The following is a 20,471-nucleotide window of genomic DNA, read 5'->3' on the forward strand; positions in this document are numbered from 1 at the left end:
AGTGGAACTAATCTAAAGAGTTCCTGTTTGGAGTTTTTATTGACTCATTGAATAACACAAATCTTTATAATTATATGATTAAGAGGGAAAAAAATGTTATTGCCCGTATGAGAATAATATAAATCTTGTCTAGTTTTAACTATCCTTTTGGGGCCATTACTGTGAATTTACTCTTTCTGGATGTCTTTATACAAACCACAGCACACGGGACTTGTAAGACCATATGGCACATCCCATGATGGAAACCCCATTCCTGTCTCACCCCCTAGGAGCCTCTGTCAGAATCACGAGCATCTGCCTTCCTGTAGAAAACAGAGCACATCCCTCTATCCAGTGTGGGCAGACTATGGAAAGGTAAAGAGACCAGGAAAATGACTAAAGCATACCTTTTAATTTTTTATTTTATTTTTTTACTTTTAAGGCACTAGTTACTATGGTAACATTTACAAAATTCTTAAAATCAAGTGCCAGCAGAATAGCAGGATTTACCATTCCACATTTCTACAAATGTTTTCGTACTAGCTGTGGGAGTTAACAGAAATAAAGCCAAGAAGTTTGCTTTTAAGTAGGGCTATAAAGATCTGAAAGGAATATGCACAGAGAACTCTCAGATGAGAAATAAAAAGGGAGCTCTATGAATACTTTGACAAAGGAAAAGTCAGAGCTGAAATTAAAATGCGCCATTCCACATAATTGTGTCTCTTTATCATATGCAATAAAAATGTTGAGGCAAGAATGTTTTAGGGATTGATTTAATATTTCAGGGAATTAAAGCTAATTTAAAAATTATCTTAAGATAAATATGAATTATTTGTGTTAAAATTTAAGGTGGGGGTTCATATTATTTACTACTAAGGAGTAGAGGATAGAATAATAAAAGGGGCCTGGAATCTGGAATAAAAAAATTTACATTTGACTCTCAGTTGTCAGTGGCTGAGCAGCCTTGTAGATGCTTATACTTAATTTTGCTGGTCCTCGGTCTTATCTTAAAGTGGCAGTAATAATACATACACCTCAGGGCAGGTGTGAGATTAAAGAGAACATATGACTGAACCTAAAACAGTGCTTGACTCAATATTCCACATGCCTGTGAAACCTCCATTCTCCTTTCTTTTTCTTCCTTTCCCAAATACTGAGGAAATATAAAAGCCATAGTGGAAATATAACTGTGGCATGAATTCCTCTAGTAAACACTTGATTGGAACATGATCAAGACTTTTACAGTGAGACTCATTCTGTGGTGAGATAAGGAGGATAAACACTCCAATGGAATTTCAGTAAGATCCTGTCTGTTTCCCTGGGGGGAAAAACTGTTTACCTAGATGGTGAAAAACACATCAGACATACTTCAAGTTATTTCCAGAGTGTGGAGAAGGTAGAGAAAGTGAAACAGAAGGTGAATAGATATTGGGTTAAAAAACAACAACAAAACAGTTTCAGTTAAAAACAGTGGAGTGACTGACCATACATATTCATTTATTCTCCTCAATTGTTTTCAACCCACAAAGTCAAAGTAAATAAAATAGGTTTCAGTAACCTCAGAAGAAGCAGAAAGGATAACAAGAATAGAGGTCAATGTGAAGCAAGGCCAACTTGTACCCCAAACCCCCCGACAGACTCAGCACCAAGTAGCGCTGCGACTCCTCTACTCTGCAGCCAGATAGAGGCCTGTTTCCTGGAGGACTTAAACTGGTTGGGCTTGCGTTGGGGATGCTGGGGTAAAAAGAAGGGAATGTCTCACACTGAATCTTGACCCATCATCTCTCTGCCTGTACCACCCTTCCTCACAAACAGGGCATTAGGGGTTCTTCTCTGACAAACTGGGTCTCCAAGAAAAAAAGAACTTAAAATATTGATTCGCAGGGAAAATCATCAGTCACTGAACTCGATGCAATTGCAGAGCTTTCAATGAATTCCCTAGCGTTTTACTGTTAAACAAGAATGAGCTGCAGAGGTTCATCAACTTTTGAAGAAAAGCTTTAGTAGGATTACTAGAAAACCACTCACTCACACCCTAAAGAAAGGGTCCCAAGGATGAGGAGGCAAACGAGAGAATTTCCCCTCAAAATAGAACAAAACTGTAATTAACAAGACAGAGAGTAGATGTTGTTTGGATAAAACAAGAATACAATACTGTGACCCCCCCCCAAAAAAAACAAACAAACAATCAGAATGCAAGAAAAATATTTTGATAGTTAAAAATAAAATAAATAATTCAGCAGTTAGTTTAGGCACTGACATTTACCATTAAGTAAAAGCAAGTGACAGGGATATTAAAATGGGGAAATAAAAACAAGAGAATTAGAGAATCAATCCAAGAATACTAATAATTAACCAGAAAGAGTTCAAGAAAGAACAATAAAAATGTTTGCATAGAGCTCAATTAATATCTAACAAAGGAGGCATGAACATACAATGGAGTCAAGACAGTCTCTTCAATAAATGGTGTTGGGAAAACTGGACAGATACATGCAAAATAATGAAACTAGACCATCAACTTATACCATACACAAAAATAAATTCAAAATGGATAAAGGACTTAAACACAAGACAGGAAACCATAAAAATACTAGAAGAATCCATAGGCAGCAAAATCTCAGACATATGTTGAAGCAATTTCTTCACCGATACCGCTTCTAGGGCAATGGAAACTAAAGAGAAAATAAACAAATGGAACTACATTAAAATAAAAAGCTTTTGCACAGCAAAAGAAACCATCAACAAAACAAGAAAGCCCACTGTATGGGAGAACATATTTGCAAATGTTATCACTGATAAAGGTTTAATCTCCAACATTTACAGGGAACTCATACAACTTAATAAAAGGAAGATAAATGATCCAATAAAAAATGGGCAACAGACTTAAATAGAAACTTTTCGAAAGAAGACAGAAGGAAGGCCAAGAGACATATAAAAACATGCTCAAAGTCACTAATTATCCAAGAGATGCAAATCAAAATGACAATGCGGTACCATCTCACACCTGTCAGAATGGCAATCATCAACAAACAAGTGCTGGCAAGGATGCGGAGAAAAAGGAACCCTCGTGCACTGATGGTGGGAATGCAGACTGGTGTAGCCACTGTGGAGAACAGTATGGAGTTTCCTCAAAAAACTAAAAATGGAACTCCCATTTGACCCAGTAATCCCACTTCTAGGATTATATCCCAAGAAACTAGAAACACCAATCAGAAAGGATATATGCACTTCATAGCAGCACAATTCACCATAGCTAAGATTTGGAAACAGCCTAAATGCCCACCAGCAGATGAGTGGATTAGAAAACTATGGTACATCTACACAATGGAATACTATGCTGCTATAAAAAAGAAGGAATTCCTACCATTTGCAGCAGCATGGATGGAACTGGAGAACATTATGCTAAGTGAAATAAGCCAGGCAATGAAAGAAAAATACCACATGAACTCACTCATTTATGGAAAATAAAGAGCATTATAACCTGATGAACAAAAAGATAGATAGAGGCAGTAAAGCATCGAACAGACTGTCAAATTACAGCAGGAAGGCTGGGAAGTGTGTGTGTGGGGGGGGGAAAGAGATCAACCGAAGGACTTGTATGCATGCACATAAGCACAACCAATGGACATAAGACACTGGGGGAGTGGGATGAGGGCATGCGACAGGGGGTAGGTGAGGCTGGGGGAAGGTCAATGGGGGGAAAAAAGGAGATATATGTACTACTATATGTAGTACTTTAAACAATAAAAAAAGGAAAAAGAAAATGTTTGCATAGAAATTATCTAAGAAATAATACAACCAATTTCTCAACACCAGTCTCCTTAATGGAGGGACCTACAGAATGCCTGGCAAACTAAATTTGAAAACATTAAGTCACTTCATCATGAAGTATTAGAACACTAGGGATTAAGAGAAGAAACCAAAGCCTCATTGGCTCAGGTGTAGATAAAAGGTATATACAACAGACTGGGAATTAGATTACCAGATTTCATAATAGCTGAGATTGCTAGAGGATAAAGTAATGCCTTCCTTAGAAATTCTGAAGAAAATTTTCAATCTATAATCATCAAAATTATTAATTAAATGTGAGGGTCTACTAAACACATTTTGAGATTTGCACAAATGGAAAAATGTAACTTTTTAAAAATATATTTTTATTGATTTTAGAGAGGAAGGGAGAGGGGGAGAGATAGAAACATCAATGATGAGAAAGAATCATTGATTGGGCTGCCTTCTACAAGCCCTACATTGGGGATTGAGCCTGCAACCCGGGTATGTGCCCTTGATGGGAATCGAATCTGAGACCCTTCAGTCTACAGGCCAATGCTCTATCCACTGAGCCAAATCGGTTAGGGTTTTACCTTTTTTGGGTTTTTTTTGTTTTGTTTTTTAAGAAACAGGGAAAAGAAGTAGCTATTTCTTTTTAGGAAAACTATATGATTATTGTTCTTCATTTTGAGCTGAAACTGATATACATATATGAAATATTCACCTGTAATTCTTATTCTGCACCTTGAAGTAAGACTACATCCAATTTCACAGGGCAAATATTTGAAAACAGCTGTTTTTCTCTTTTTGTTTCCCTGGTTAAATTTATCTATCTAGTCCAACTCTTTAATTATTCCAATCTCTTTTGTTATGACCCTCTCAAAATGTGGCATCTTGAGTTTCATTCATTAGTAAAAACATGGAAAAGCATGGTCTAACTGGAAAGAACATAGCTGTAAATGGTTTATATCCTTATTATGAACACTGCACCCAACATAATCAAATTGCATTAAATTTCAGTTTTTAGTAGTCACCTAGTTTTCTTAAATGGTCGATTATATATGACAAAGAAGGCAGGAAAATACAATTATATAAAGGCAGTCTATTCAATATATGGTGTTGGACAAATTGGACTGATAGATGCAAAAAAATGAAAGTAGACCACCTTGTTACACCATACATAAGAATAAACTCAAAATGGATTAAAGACTTAAAGCTAAGTCTCAAAACCATAAAACTCCTAAAAGAGAACAAAGGCAGTAAAATCTCAATCATTTCTCTTAGTATTATTTTTTCTGATATATCTCTTTGGGCAAAGAAAACCAAAAAAAAAAAATAGGGCTACATCAAACTAAAAGTCTTTGCACAGCAAAGGAAACCATCATCAAAATGAAAGGACAACTACTGAATGGGAGAACATATTTGCCAATGATACATCTGATATGCAGTTAATTTCCAAAATTTATAAAGAACTTACACAACACAACACCAAAAAAAAAAATCCAATTTAAAAAATGGGCAAAGGATCTGAATAAACACTTCTCCAAAGAAGACATACAGGTGGCTAATAGACATATGAAAAGATGCTCAAAGTCACTAATCATCAGAGAAATGCAAATTAAAACTATAAAGAGATATCACTTCACATCTGTAGAATGGCTACCATCAATAAGTCAACAAACAGCAAGTGTTTGCAAGGATATGGAAATAAGTGAACTCTTAACTGTTGATGGGACTGTAGATTGGTGCAGCCACTGTGGAAAGCAGTATGGAGTTACCTCAAAAAATTAAAAATAGAACTACCTGTGACCCAGTGATCCCACTTCTGGGTATATATCCAAAGAAACCTAAAATACTACTTCAAAGGAATATATGCACCTTTATATTTATTGCAACATCATACATAATAAAAAGGTAATATGCAAATTGCATCACTCCGCTACGCCCACGATTGGGCGGGCTGGAGGCGCGGGGGGCGGGACTCAGGGTGGCCGATTGGCTGACGGGAGGAGTGGGGGGCGGGGACTCGCAAGTCCCCGTCCCCCGCTCCTCTCACCGGCCTAAACGGCCAGCTCTGCGGGAGGACCCATGGGGCCGTTGGAAGGCGCTGGTGGTGGAACTCGGGGTGGCCGATTGCGTGGCTGCTGGCATCAGTTTTCCGACGATACCAGTTTTCCTCTAGCCACCTGCCGATTGGAGCGCCTCCAGCCAGTGCCATTGGCCACCCCGAGTCCCGCCCCCAGCCTTCGGGAGGCGCTCCGATCGGCGGGTGGCCAGAGGCCAGAGGCCAGAGATTGCGCTGGCGGGAGGCGCTCCTATTGGCAGGTGGCTAGAGGAAAACTGGTAGTGGCGGAAAACTGATGCTGGCAGCCAGGTGAAGGAAAGTCTATTGCACGAAACTTCGTGCAACGGGCTTCTAGTTATTTATAATAGCCAAGATATGGAAGCAACCCAAGTGCCTATTAGTAGATGAGCGTATAAAGAAGAAGTACATATATACAATGGAATATTACTCAGCCATAAAAAAGAATGGAATCTTAACATTTGTGACAGCATATATGGTTCTAGAGAGCATTTTGCTAAGTGAAATAAGTCAGACAGAGAAAGGCAAATGCTATATTTTACTTACATGTCGAATCTAAAGAACAATATAAAAAACAAAACAGACCATTAGATTCAGAGAACAAATTGATCGTTGCCAGGAGGAGGGTGTTGTGGGACTGGGTGAAAATGGTGAAGGGTTGGAGAAGTACAGATTGGTAGTTACAAAATAGTCATGGGGATGTAAAGTACAGCATAGGAAATAGAGTAAAAAATGTTGTAATAGCTATGTTTGTGCCAGGAGGATACTGGAAATATTGAGGGGTAACACTTTGTAAAGTATTTGATTGTCTAACTACTATGCTGTACACCTGGAACTAATACAAAATAATATTTAATGTAAACTATAACTATTAAAAAATTAAAATAAAAACTGTGGTACTTCAGTCAAAAAACTTGTTGAAATAGTATATTCTTTTGTAGAAGAAATATTATATTGTTTATTCAAATGAGAAAATGCAGATTTCTGTGTATCTGAATTATGGGGCTTTATTTGGTAGGAGAATATGCCATCGTTTAGTTCTTAAAAATTATCAAATAAATCTGATCATTTTATATTGCTTCTTTTATTGAGATATCAGGTACCTAAATGAAATTCTAAAGTTACTCCCAGACTTTTAAATTTTAGTTTCTGATAAAAGAGATTTCCAAAGAGGAAGCTGCTTTTTGTTTTAACCACAAGCTAAAATCTTTCCAATCAATTTCCCTTTTAAAAAATTCTTTAGACTTCCTAAGAACCAACAAATATATAAGAAAAAATTTCCCAATCTATGAGTATCATTCATAACATGGTTTTCTCCATATTTTGAATTTAAAAGTAACCATAAAAAATCTTCATAGTTTGACAGAAAAACTTAGAGATAATTTTTAATTATATAAAACACAAAAAATATCTCTAAAGCACTCCTCACTATAGACCATACTCTTAACAGTCTACTTTGCCATATCTAAGTAAATAGAATACCTACTAACACAATAAAAATTAGGATATTAGGATGAGTTTCATGTATAAATTACATATCAACTATAGCTAGACTTTCTACTTTTATATGCCCAAATACTACAGTTGGTGAAGTGAATTATAAGTGAGAATTCTAAACTCAATAAAGGCAGAAACCATATCTATAAATGTTTACAAATGAATGAATGAATGAATGAATGAATGCCATGTAGAAAAAATATATGAACAGCCTGGCCAGTGACTCAGTTGGTTGAGTGTAGTCCTATACACTGAAAGGTTGCCAGTTCAATTCCCAGTCAAGGCACATACTTAGGTTGTGGGTTCAATCCCTGGTTGGGCATATACAGAAGGCCCAATTGATGTTTTGATGTTTCTCTCTCCCATTGATGTTCCTCTCTCTCTCTTTCTTTCACTCTCCTGGCCCTTTCTTCCTCTCTCTCTATATATATCCTTGGGTGAGGGTTTCATATATATATATATATATATATATATATATATATATATATATATAATCAAAAATAGCTAGACTTTCTACCTTTATACACACACACACACACACACATCTACACTAATAAAAGATTAGTGTATTAACCATCACTCCACTACACCACTCCATGCCCACCAGCCAATCAGGAGTGAATATGCAAATTAACCCAACTAAGATGGCGGCCGGCCACGGAGCTGGAGCAAACAGGAGGCTTGGGTTTCCCCGGAAATGGAGGAAGCCAAACTACCCACCTGCCCTGGCTGGCCCTGGCCTCCACTCAAGGCTACAAAGTTTCAATTATAGAAGATAAATAAATCCCAACAAAAATGGCAGTGGCCACGGAACTGGAGCAAGCAGGAGGCTTGGGTTGCCCCTGGTGATGTAGAAAGCCAAGCTTCCTGGCCGGCCCTGGCCTCTGCTCAAGGCTACAAAGTTTCAATTATAGAAGACAAATAAATCCTAGATACTTGCTTCCAGCTGGCCCTGGCCTCCGCTCAAGGAGGTGCAAAAAAAAAAAAAAAAAAGGAAAAGAAAAAAAGGAGGGGCTGGGACCTTGGGTCGCTGGGGGTTGATCAGGCCAGGATGGGATGGCAGGGGCCATTGGGGGTAAGCAGACCAGCAGGGGGGCCAGTTGGGGGTGAGCAGGCCATCAGTGGGGGTCAGTTGGAGGTGATCAGGACAGAGGGGGGGCAGTTTGGAGTGAGCAGGCCAGCAGGGGGGCAGTTGGGGGTGAGCAGGCCAGTGGGGAGGGATGGTGGGGGTGAGCAGGCCAGCAGTGGGGGCAATTGGGGTGATCAGGCTGGCGGGGGGGCATTTGGGGGTGAGAAGGCTGGCAGTGGGGGGCAGTTGGGGGCGAGCAGGCTGGCAGGCAGAGTGGTTAGGGGCGATCAGGCAGGCAGGCAGGTGAGTGGCTGGAGCCAGCAGTCCCGGATTGTGAGAGGGATGTCTGACTGCCGGTTTAGGCCCAATCCCTGTAAACCAGCAGTAGGACATCCTTCGAGGAGTCCCAGATTGGAGAAGGTGCAGGCCGGGCTGAGGAACACCCCCCGCCCCCGTGCACAAATTTTGTGCACCAGGCCACTAGTATACATATAAAGATATTTTAAATATACAATCTGTTTTATCTGAATGAGGTAGAGTTGAATGATCTTTAGTTCTACAAAAAGGTAATACAAAACGGAGAGCTTTGTGTAATAGATCTTTCTTCATAGTTTTTGCTGTTGTTGTTCTAATTCTACGTGGCACCCTGTAGAGATAAGAAGGGCCTCCTCCTGGTTTCATCTAAGATTGAGATATTTCCAAGTTTAGCAGAGAAATGCTGACATGGACACAGGATCCCCTATGAACTACTATTTTTGAGCTTCTTTCCTGACTCTGAAGAAATGTCCCAGAGTGAGGGAAGTGCCATGCCTGATTATCTTCCCTATTTCTAGATGTGAAAATTCTTGTAAGGCCCATGAATAAACAGTAAAGAAGTTTCCCTCAGATGGAAGAATGTGAATTCTATCTGGTGGCAGAACAGAGTTAGTTTTTATTGGTGTGGCAATATAAATTTCCTTTTATTCTTTCAGTCTCTTAAAAATATGTTCTCACATTATCATTTATACATTACTAGAGGCCTGGTGCACGAAAATTCATGCACTTGGGGGTGGGGGTCCCTCAGCCCAGCCTGCATCCTCTGGCAGTCTGGGACCCCTTGGGGGATGTCCACCTGCCAGCTTAAGCCTGCACCCTGGGGGGATTGGGCCTAAGCTGGCAGTCAGACCTCCCTCTGGCAGCCCAGGAGCCCTCAGGAGGCCTGCTGACAATTTTAATTATTGCATCCAAGTTTTCCTTCACAGAATTCTGTTTAATACAGTATTTTCAATTATGTTGTTAGTTTAGTTTAGAGTAGTACTTATTGCCATTAATAAATATTTCATTAAAAGAAGGTGGGTAGGTAGGAAGAGATCAACCAAAGAACTTGTATGCATATATGACACAGACAATAGGGTAGTGAAGGCCTGGGGTGGGGGCAGGTTAGAAAAGGTCAATGGGGGAAAACTAGGAACATATATAATACTTTCAACAATAAATATTAAATAAGGAAATGAAACATTAGTTGCAAAAATAATTTGATTGTCATCTGTTTTAATATATCTTAAAAAAAATTTTTTTACCTGCTGTATAATGAACTTTATGTCCTGATTTACTCTCCACACCTAGTAAATATCACTAATACACAGTAACTGCTATATAAATATCTCCTGAATGAATTAAAATAGAAACTCATGAAGATTATAAATTGGGATTTTTAAAAAAAATAATTGGAAAAGAAATTGGCTAATTGTTCTTCTCTTAAAATAGCAAAGTAGGAAGTTGTAACTCTTCAAAAAAATTTGTTATTAAAAATAAACATTCACTATGGACACAAGCCATTAGCCACACTGTTTTCCTCATATTTGTTTATTTTCATTTTCTTTGAATCACTCATCTACCTACTTAATGGCAAGAAGTGGAAACTCCTTTACTATTGCTACTTCTTAGGAGCTATGGCTGAGACTGAATGACAGTAGAAGACTGAAATGTAAGCTATTCTTCAATACATATATCCCACAAGGGACTTATACTCTGAGCAAAAACTTAACTCTTACAAGTCAATAAGATAAAGCAGAAAATTCAATAAAAATACAGACACAGGACTTTAATTGGTACTTCAGAAAAGAAGAATTCCATGGTAATAAATAAGGAGAGGCACTTTAACGGGGCATCACAAAAATACAAATTAAAACCACACAAAAAAATACCACCACACCTCTATTAGAATCACTAAGATTTAAAAGTCTGATAATACCGTGTTGATAAGGATGTGGAACAATTGGAATTCTCATACAACCACCTTAAAAGTTGTCTGATACAATTTACTATACCTAAACATATCCATACATTAAGATCCTGCAATTCAACTGCTGGCTACAGATCCAATAGATCTACATATGCATGTTCACCAAAAGACATTCCTAACAGCATTATTTGTAAGTCCCAAATTAAAAACAATCCCTACTACTTGTCAAGTAAAATAAATATTCATACAAATCATATTCATTCAATTTATACAATAAATACTAGACTGCAATGAAAAACTAAAATTACACACATGAATGAATCTCACAAACCTAACATTGCTACTCTCACTAGCAAATTAAATCCCATTTAGATAAAGTTCAAAGGCAGGCAACTTACCTATGATATTTGATGTCAGAAAAGGGGTTACCTTTTGGGTGACTTTAAGGGGATACATGGATGAATTTCTGGGGCCACTATTTTCCGTTTGGGTGTAGGCTACACATATGTGTTCACTTTGGGAAATTCATTAAACTGTACCTTTATGACTTCAAATTCTGCTGGATATCTTATTTCCATAAAAATTAAAAAAACAAAAACAACTCCAGTTCAAACTGATTTCTCTCATACTAGACTATAACTTGCTTCAGTGGCTCTCGTGTTATTAGCTTTATCTACTATATTTGGATTTTTAGCTCCTGGGTGAATTCCTAGGAAATATCTACTTATTATTGGGTAAGTGATAATGACAAGCAACATATATTGAGCCTTTATGTAGCACGCTCCATGCCAACCACTTTACCTATTGCTCCATTTAACCCTAATAAAATGTCTTCTTTAGGTAGCTACTATTTCTAGCCTATGAAAATAATCTCTAAGAAATGTTAAGTAATTTGTTAAAGGTCACTCAGTTACATAATAGCAGTTGACTCAAGCCTAGGCATTCTAACCCCACAACTCACTCAACTACAAGATCTAGGATAAACTTCATGGTTAACATTTCAGCAGTCTTAAGAATATCTTCAAATTTTTTTAGTAAATGTAAGTTTACATTTCTCTTGGTGAAAGCAAAATTACATCCTCTTACATGAGACTAATATATAAAATCAAGTTACATTCCATCAAATGGGCCCTGAACCTGCAGTTTGTAATCCCAATGCTCTCAAATAAACTCGGCTCGTTGTCCAAGTTTTTTACTCTCTTTAAACACAAACTTGACTGATCTCATAATTATCATGACTTTTCTAATTTTTTCACTACAAAAAGAAGCTTGTTCCACATTTGCTAATTTTTTCCTATGATAGTGACAAAAATGTGATATTTAATAGATAATTTTTTTAAAAGACCCATCTTGTATCCTTTAAGGTAAAGGAGATATTTAAGAGTGAATGAGAAAGCCTCTGCTTTTGGAAAATTTTACTAATTTCTAGTATTATGTGATGTTATCATTAACAGCATGCCAACTATAAAAACTCTCAGAAATGCATATATTTAAAACTTTGAAGGAAAATTTTCTCATCTGTTTAAATAGCTCCCAAATCTTTCAAAGTTGTATGAAACATGAATGCCATTTTTTAAAATACAAAAATATTACTCTTTCCAGTACTTCAAGAACTGAATGACATCAAGGAAAATTGAAAATTTGTGAGACATATTTCAGCAAATGTTTTGAATAATTAGTATACTGGATTTAAAATCACTTATTAGTATATGAAAGGAGCATTAGTGATGAACTTGGCTTTATGAAGGTATGTATTTTAGCAAGGTAATTTTCAGCTATGGAAGCTACTGATATCACATATTGAAACAACCAGATTTTTGAACTGCTATAATAGTGTTGATAAAAGATTTTCAAAATTAATAAAACATTCTATCATTTTCTTAAAAATGAGGTAATTATAATAATACTTCAGTGAGAGAAGTGTTACTCATAAATTAAAAATTATGTTTAATCCTACCTAATAATAGACAAATATGCAAATTGACCGCACCTTTGCCACGCCCACCAGCCAAGCCACGCCCACCGACCAATCAGGACGAGTATGCAAATTACCCCAACCAAGATGGCGGTTGATTTGCATATCATGACAGCGTAGAAAGAAGCCAAGAGCTGCAGAAGGGAGCAAGCTGCAGAGAAGCAAGCAAGCCGGGGGGAGGAGAAGGGATGAGCGGAGGCGGGGCCGGGGAGAAGGAAGGAGAGCAGGCAGGCTGGCGGAGAAGGCGGGGTGGGGGAGAAGGGAGGAGAGCAGGCGGGCTGGAGGAGAAGGGAGAAAAGCAGGCAGGCTGGCGGAGAAGGCGGGGCAGGGGAGAAGGGAGGAGAGCAGGCGGGGCGGGGTAGAGTGCAGCAGGAAACCCTATTGCAGGATTCTTCCTGCAATGGGAATGCTAGTATTACATAGTCACCTAATATTTTTAAATCCACATTTGCATATATTCTACAAATCACAAAATATACTTACATATTAAATATGTTTGCAATGTATAAATATATTATAAAAATATATAAGGGTCAGTCAATTACATAATAGCAGTTAACTCAAGCAGCCTAACCCCTCTTTTCAGATCCTCAATGTTCTTTTGTTACACAAAGCTGTTAAAATCAACAAACTGCAGATTTACTGGGTGTGTGCTGCTACCACTAATCACTTCTGGAAGTACTTTTGTTGCATTCTGTATATATATTTAGTATACACACTATATTTTATATAGAGATTTATATACATATATATATATATATGTATACATATATATATATACAGGTTATATATATATGTATATTATATATATATATATATTACAAAAAGTTACAGAAGTCTATTCTTTAAAAAAAAAAACACTTTGAGGGAAAGTGCCAGAATCAAGAGGGTTCAAGTATTGAGATTTCATTTTTTAAAAACAATTTTCTTATTTTTGTGTGAAAAAAAAAACAATCTTTAATGGAAAAGAATACTCTCTTTACTTCTTCTAGGTCATCACCAATCCCAGAACACACTGAAGTACTCATTATTTGTCTTACCAAATATGATTTCATTCTATGTAGGGAATAAAAACATGTAGGAAAATGAATCACTTAAATGAGACTTAGTGGGAAAATAGAGATTAATATAAATTTATTTAAAGAACATTTGTTGCAACAGTTTGATTATGTTATGTGTAATATTCCATAATATATATATATATATATGAAAAAGGAAAGTAAAACTTCACTTACCTTTTAAAGGCTATCTTGATCATAAGCACATTTATTTTTAATGTACTAAGTAACTTTGTATCATAAATTTTTATTGTTTATAACATATAAAAGGAAATTATAAAATTTCTAGTATTTAAAAATTGATAACTAAACAAATCATATATTTTAATATCAATGTTAGTTTCTAAAATTATCTGAAAAATAGCAGCAGCTTATACATATACTAAGTAAAATTATAAAAACATGTACTATTTAAACAATTAAATGTTTAATTATAGAAATGAAAAGTTGTTATTTAAGGAAAATATAATACCAAAAGAAAAGAGGCATTCGTTACAATAAAAGATTTGTTCAGTGACTTAAAACATTTTGGGTATTAATCCAAGGAGTAAAAATACAACATATACATATGAATTAGGCAAAGCACAAAGCCACAACACATGTTATTAATAACAAGGGTTAAAATACAATCATTTTACATTGACTAATCCAAAAAAATAATCATTAAATTAACAGACATAGGTTAAGACTTATTTATTCCTTTCCTTAATCATAGTTGTAAGTTATTACAAGATTTCCCACAACATGGAGAAAATTTAAATGTACAGTAACAACTTTTCTTCTCAGTTACATTTTAATGATTTAGCATTTCATATTTTTAATTTTGCTTTAAAATGAAAAGTGTTTCTGAAATTTCATGACATTGATATATATGTATATGTATACACATACGTATACACACACATTCTTAATTTTCTAATCTAGTGAACAGGACCTGTTGAAATTAAAATTATCCATGAAAGAATATTAAACTGATATGTTAATAAGAGGTATTTTGAAGTTTGGCTAATATGTAGCAATACTGAAAGAGGTAAAAGGTTATATATAACTTTAACAAAACTTCAGATCCCTTAAACTCTTTTAATATAAAAGGTTAATTTAAGGAGTGAAATTCTTCATATAATAAAAGGAATCCAGGAACTCTAATGACATTATATATATATATATATATATATATATATATATATATATATACACACACACACACACTTTATACATATAAAGGTAAATAAATAAGTTTGTAAAAATTCTGATATAAACATTTGTGATTTTTAAAATTCACCTTCAATTTATCAGAAAAATAAAGATTACATTTCTTCATTAGTGCAAAGACTGAATTATTCAATGAACTCCATTTGGAATAGATATGCAGTAGGCAATGAATTGTGTAATTCTGTCTTACTATTTATAATTTGTGGCTGTTATTGTTTCCTTGTTCATTTATTTTTGTGAGATTGAAGAAGTCATCTATGCACAGGACTTTAGTGAACATTCAAGGTTTTTCTCTTATGATATCATTTACATACAAAAACAAGCATGATACAAATAAATATCTTGGAATATCATATATTCCAACACAATATGTAAATGTGTGATGCTGTTCACATTAAAATTATGTGATGATATAGACCAATTATATGTCATAAAGCTGGAAAAAATTCTGTGAATACCACAGTGAATATATAGAGAAGATTGATAGACCTTAAGTTGTTTTAAAAAATGAAACAAAGAGTTAAAAAATCTAAAACTGACCCCAAATGAACATTAGTAATTCTAATATTCTATAACTATAATTACATTTTATGTTAAATTTTAAAAGCATTTTAAAGTTTACTAAATAAAACAGAAGTCAGCAAACTTTTCCTAGAAAGGGCCAAATAGTAAATATTTCAGCTTTGAGGGCCATACAGTCTCTATTGCAACTAATCATCTCTGCTTTATAGTGCAAAAGCAGCCATAGATAACACATACAAATGTGCTTCACTGTGTTCCAATAAAACTTATTTACGAAAGAGGCCATAGGCCAGATTTAATCCATTGACTGTAGTTTGCTGACCCCTTAAGTAGAAAATCAGACTCCAAAACACTGAATTTTAGTTACTTCAATAACTAGCCCAAAGCAGAAGACATTATGTAAATGTTTAATGCTCTGAGAATTAATGAAGCCATGAATGAGTAGGGAAAATAAAACCTTGTGCTTGGAAACAAATGCCATTACGATTCAATGTCTAATTAGTGGCTAGGAGTCTGCTTTCCTAATTGGGGCAAAATTCCAAGAGGGCAATCCATAGCCTTATTAAGACCTACGCTTGCAAACTAAAACCAATAAAATGAAAGAAAATATAGAGATCTAGAAAAGAGAAAGTGAATTTTCAATCTAAGATGGCTAACAAAAAAAATGATACCTTTCTGTGTTGTTTCTAGAGTATTTTAAATCTCTCCAACTAGATTGTAAACTCCACAGGAGTAAGAAACATCTTTACTATCTCTGTAGCCTAGAGCCTAGGGTATAATAGATGGTCAGTAAACTTTATATGAAGTATACATGTAGATGCTTCCTATGGCAAAATATGTCTTTTGTTAATTCCCACAAAATGATGGTACTCTGATGCACAACTTAACTTTAAGATCCTCCTATGAAGTTAAAATGTTCTGCTGTTTTATATCATCAGTCACACTTTGATTGTAAAGATGAATTTCTGCCTAAATTAGAACATGACCTACTAGTACTTTTCAAATAGCATGAGTGGAAACACCGGTTTACTTATCACTGTAACGCTTTGAATTGGACAAAGAAAAACAACTGTACACATCAAAATTGGTTATAAAACCAGAGTTATAATTGTTTTTCAAATGCAGAACTGTTTAGTTGTATAAAGTTAATTATAAATTATAGACTCAAATCAGTTTTCACCTGAAAGAAGTGTACTTGGTTATTCATGATTTAAAATATCAAAAGTGACCAAAATGCTCATTTCAATATATATATATATGTATATATATATAAATTAATTATTTTTCAAATATTTGAATATTTGAAAAATACTAGAAAAAATAAACCATTCACAAACAATATTTATGAATTTTGTCTATGGCTCCAAAAAATAAACAAAAAATTTAAAACATCCCCCAAACACAGTAACTCCACACAGTGGAAGAAATGAATTTTCATATAAATTACTATATAAAATCATACTTTTCCATGATGTATGTAACAAACTGTAAACAATTAATTTACTTTAGCAATGTAAAATTCTCTATCTTTACTTTTATATAATATTTTCACATTTCAAAGCAAAATACTAAGTTTAACAATGATAAAAAAAAGTTTTAAAGAATGTTATTTGCTTTTGGATCAGTAACTAGACATTGACAGACAAAAGAAAGCCACATACAGTTATGCACTCAAACAACACACTGCCTTAATTTGCCATTGTTACAAGCACAACATTAACATTAGATACAAATGTAAATAGTAAACATTTCTGATTAGAGGGCAAGCGAAAGATGTACCAGAGTAAAAAATTTCAATTAGAATAGGACTATGGTTCAAAATTCACTTGTAAAAAAATAAATACATATAAAACTATTATATATATATATATATTACAGTACTTGAAATTGAATGGATTGTTCTTCCAAACTATCATATTTAATAACACAAGCCAAGATGACCAATGGTCTCCTTAAAAACATAATGAGAAGACATAGTGTGCATCACAATTTATAAAAAAAGGAAGTGAAAGTAAAAGGGATATGGTGAAACAAAACAAAAAGGTTAAGAATAAGAATACTATCGTACCGATTTCCATGGTCCCCGATGCCATGAGACATCATCAGGGCAAGCATGCACATGACATTGTGCCACACTAGGTGGCTTGTTCAAAATTTCACAGTTTTGCTCCTGTGACACTTGGCCGTTGGGAAATTGACATATTACAAATCTTGATTTTATTCCTCCTCCACACGTTTGTGTACACTAAAAATAAGAAGAAAATTTGAAACTATGTGGCTTTAAAGAGAATATTATATTGCTTTATTCAATGTTTAATACATAATTAGTAATGCTACAGTTTAAAGTTTATCATTTCTTCATAATTGTCAACATTTCTTCCTGGGCAAAATGTAAGTAAAAGTATTGCTTCCATAATTTAAAAAAATAGAATTTTGAGAATTAGTACCATAAGATAGTACAATAAAATATGAAGGATCTATAATATAGACTCTTGGTAGATTAAGGGCCTGGCAAAACTGATTTACTTAAGTTTTAACTACATAATGTACAGTGTCTTATCAATAGACTAGAGGACCAGCGCATGAAAATTCATGCACTGGAGAGGGGGTCCCTCAGCCCGGCCTGCCCACTCTGACAGTCCGGGACCCTCAGGGGCGGGAGGTGACCTGGCGATCAGGGGAAGGTGACGCCCCCATCACACCTCTGTTGCTGTCACTGCTGGCAGTGCAAGCGTCGGCCGGCCCTGGTTACCTGAGCCTTGGGTGGCCCTGGGCAGCTGGACAGCTGCCATCTGAGGCTTGTCTGTGCCTTGGGCGTCGGCTGGGCAGCTGACATCCAGCCGAGACTTGCCTGCACCTTGGGCCGGCCCTGGGTAGATGGGGGGCTGAGGGCAGATCTGGCCCCACCATGCGCCTGCTGCCCCCCTGGCTGGGCTGAAAGGACTGGGGGACTCTGGTGGGGCTGAGGGGACTGGGCACTGCCATCTTGTGGCTATGGGTGCCACCATTTTTGTGATGGTGTGATGGTCAATTTGCATATTCACTCTTTATTAGATAGGATTACTCTGTAGCTATGAAAGCTAATAAGGCAGATCTAAATTTATAAACATGGAAAGATGTTCAGTATATATTACATAAAGATAGCAGGTGGCAAAGCAGCATGGGTAATATGACCCTATTTCTAGTCCACTATAAAACAGAAGTCTGGCAGGAAATGTATCAATAGTTAAAAAGTTCTTATCCTATATAATAAATATGCTGTGTCCCATCATCTGTTCAACCAATCAAAGCATAATATGCTAATTATATGCTAAGGAAGCTATGACATGCACTGACCATCAGGGGGCAGACAGTTGACTGGTCAACCAGTCGCTATGATGTGCATTAAACACCAAGGGGCAGACACTCTAACCTGTAGGTTAGTTTGCTGCTGGGGTCTGGCTGATTGGGACTGATCAAGATGGGCCGGACACACCCTGGAGCCCTCCCGTGGTCCCTCCCCAGCTGGCTAACCTCCCGTGTCCCTCCCTGGCCCCAATCGTTCACCGGTGGGGGTCCCTCAGCCTGGCCTGCGCCCTCTCACAATCCGGGCTGAGGGACACCCCCCCCCCCGAGTAAATTTCATGCACCGGGCCTCTAGTCTCTACATAATTTTTCATATTACTTGAATATTCACAATAAACATATCTAAGTTGAGAAATATAAATGTTACTTGATATATATAAGCTATTGGTCAGAAGTGTATCTTTAAAAATAATTTCCAAATTTCCTATGAAGCAAAAACATTTGACTAATTAAATTAGGTGGTTTATTTTATTCATCCAATGCCAATTTCTTTCTCATTCTTCTTACCCATAATACAGGCAAGACTGGTATCATTATAACTATTTTAAAAATTATCTTCAGATTCAAAGTAACTAGAAGAATGCCAGGACAAAAATAAAGTGCTCAATAATCGTCAACTCTCTGTTTAAGAGATTCATCAAATAATGGTTCAGTAATAAGATATAAACATGGCCTATATGTCAATCTAATTTTCTAAGAAATTAAGACAATATATTAATTTTAGAAAGACATTAGATTCATAGACATATTGGCTAGCCTTATTAGATTCTGTTTTAAAATCTGGATTATGTATTTCCTGTCATGAGTGAGTAATATATGCCATCCTATATAATAAAAACCTAATATCCAAAGTGTCTGGTCGTTCAGTCGGCAGTTCAACCAATCAAAGCGTAATCCTATCTAATAAAGAGGGAATATGCAAATTGACCATCACACCATCACAAAAGCTGGCAGCGCCCATAGCCACAAGATGGCAGTGCTCAGTCACTTCAGCCCCACTGGAGTCCCCCAGTCCTTTCAGCCTAGCCAGGGGGCGACTGGCACATGGTGCAGCCGGACCCGCCCTCAGCCCCCAGCCGCCCAGGGCCAGCCTGAGGCACAGGCAAGCCTCGGATGTCGGCTGCCCAGCCAACGCCCGAGGTGCAGGCAAGCCTCGGATGGCGGCTGCCCAGACACGCAGGGCCGCCCGAGACTCAGGTAACTAGGGCCAGCCGAGGCTTGCACTGCCAGCCATGGCAGCAGCAGATGTGTGATGGGGGCGTCGCCTTCCCCTGATCGCCAGGTCACCTCCCGCCCCTGAGGGCTCCCGGACTGTGAGAGTGGGCAGGCCGGGCTGAGGGACCCCCTCTCCAGTGCAGGAATTTTCATTCACCAGACCTCTAGTATGTTAATAATATGCTAAGGCTGCTCACCTGCTCACTATGACATGCACTTGACCACCAGGGGTCAGACAGTCGACTGGTCAACCAGTCACTATGACATGCACTGACCACCAGGGAGCAGATGCTCCAACTGATAGGTTAGCTTGCTGCTGGGGTCCAGCCGATTGGCACTGAGCAAGACAGGCCAGACCCGCCCTGGAGCCCTCCTGCGGTCCCTTCCCGGCTGGCCAACCTCCCATGTCTCTTCCCAGCCCCAATTGTGCATCAGTGGAGTCTCTCAGTCTGGGCTGCTCCCTCTTGCAATCTGGAATCCCTCGGGGGATGTTGGAGAGCAGGTTTTGGCCCAATCCTGCAGGC

The 20,471-nt window shown here is 36.9% G+C and overlaps 1 protein-coding gene across 2 annotated transcripts in view; it reads right to left on the bottom strand.

Moving 5' to 3' along the window:
- ADAMTS20 (ADAM metallopeptidase with thrombospondin type 1 motif 20) overlaps positions 1-20,471 on the bottom strand; it is a 177,299-nt gene that overhangs the window by 54,585 nt on the left and 102,243 nt on the right. For both annotated transcript variants that reach the window (XM_079775341.1, XM_079775340.1), the window contains exon 28: positions 17,456-17,632. In XM_079775341.1, the coding sequence (XP_079631467.1) occupies positions 17,456-17,632 (177 nt within the window). The remainder of the gene's footprint in view (positions 1-17,455; positions 17,633-20,471) is intronic.

This window comes from Cnephaeus nilssonii (genome assembly GCF_951640355.1).
Source record: "Cnephaeus nilssonii genome assembly, chromosome: 6".
In the NCBI taxonomy this organism is placed as follows: Eukaryota; Metazoa; Chordata; class Mammalia; order Chiroptera; family Vespertilionidae; genus Cnephaeus; species Cnephaeus nilssonii.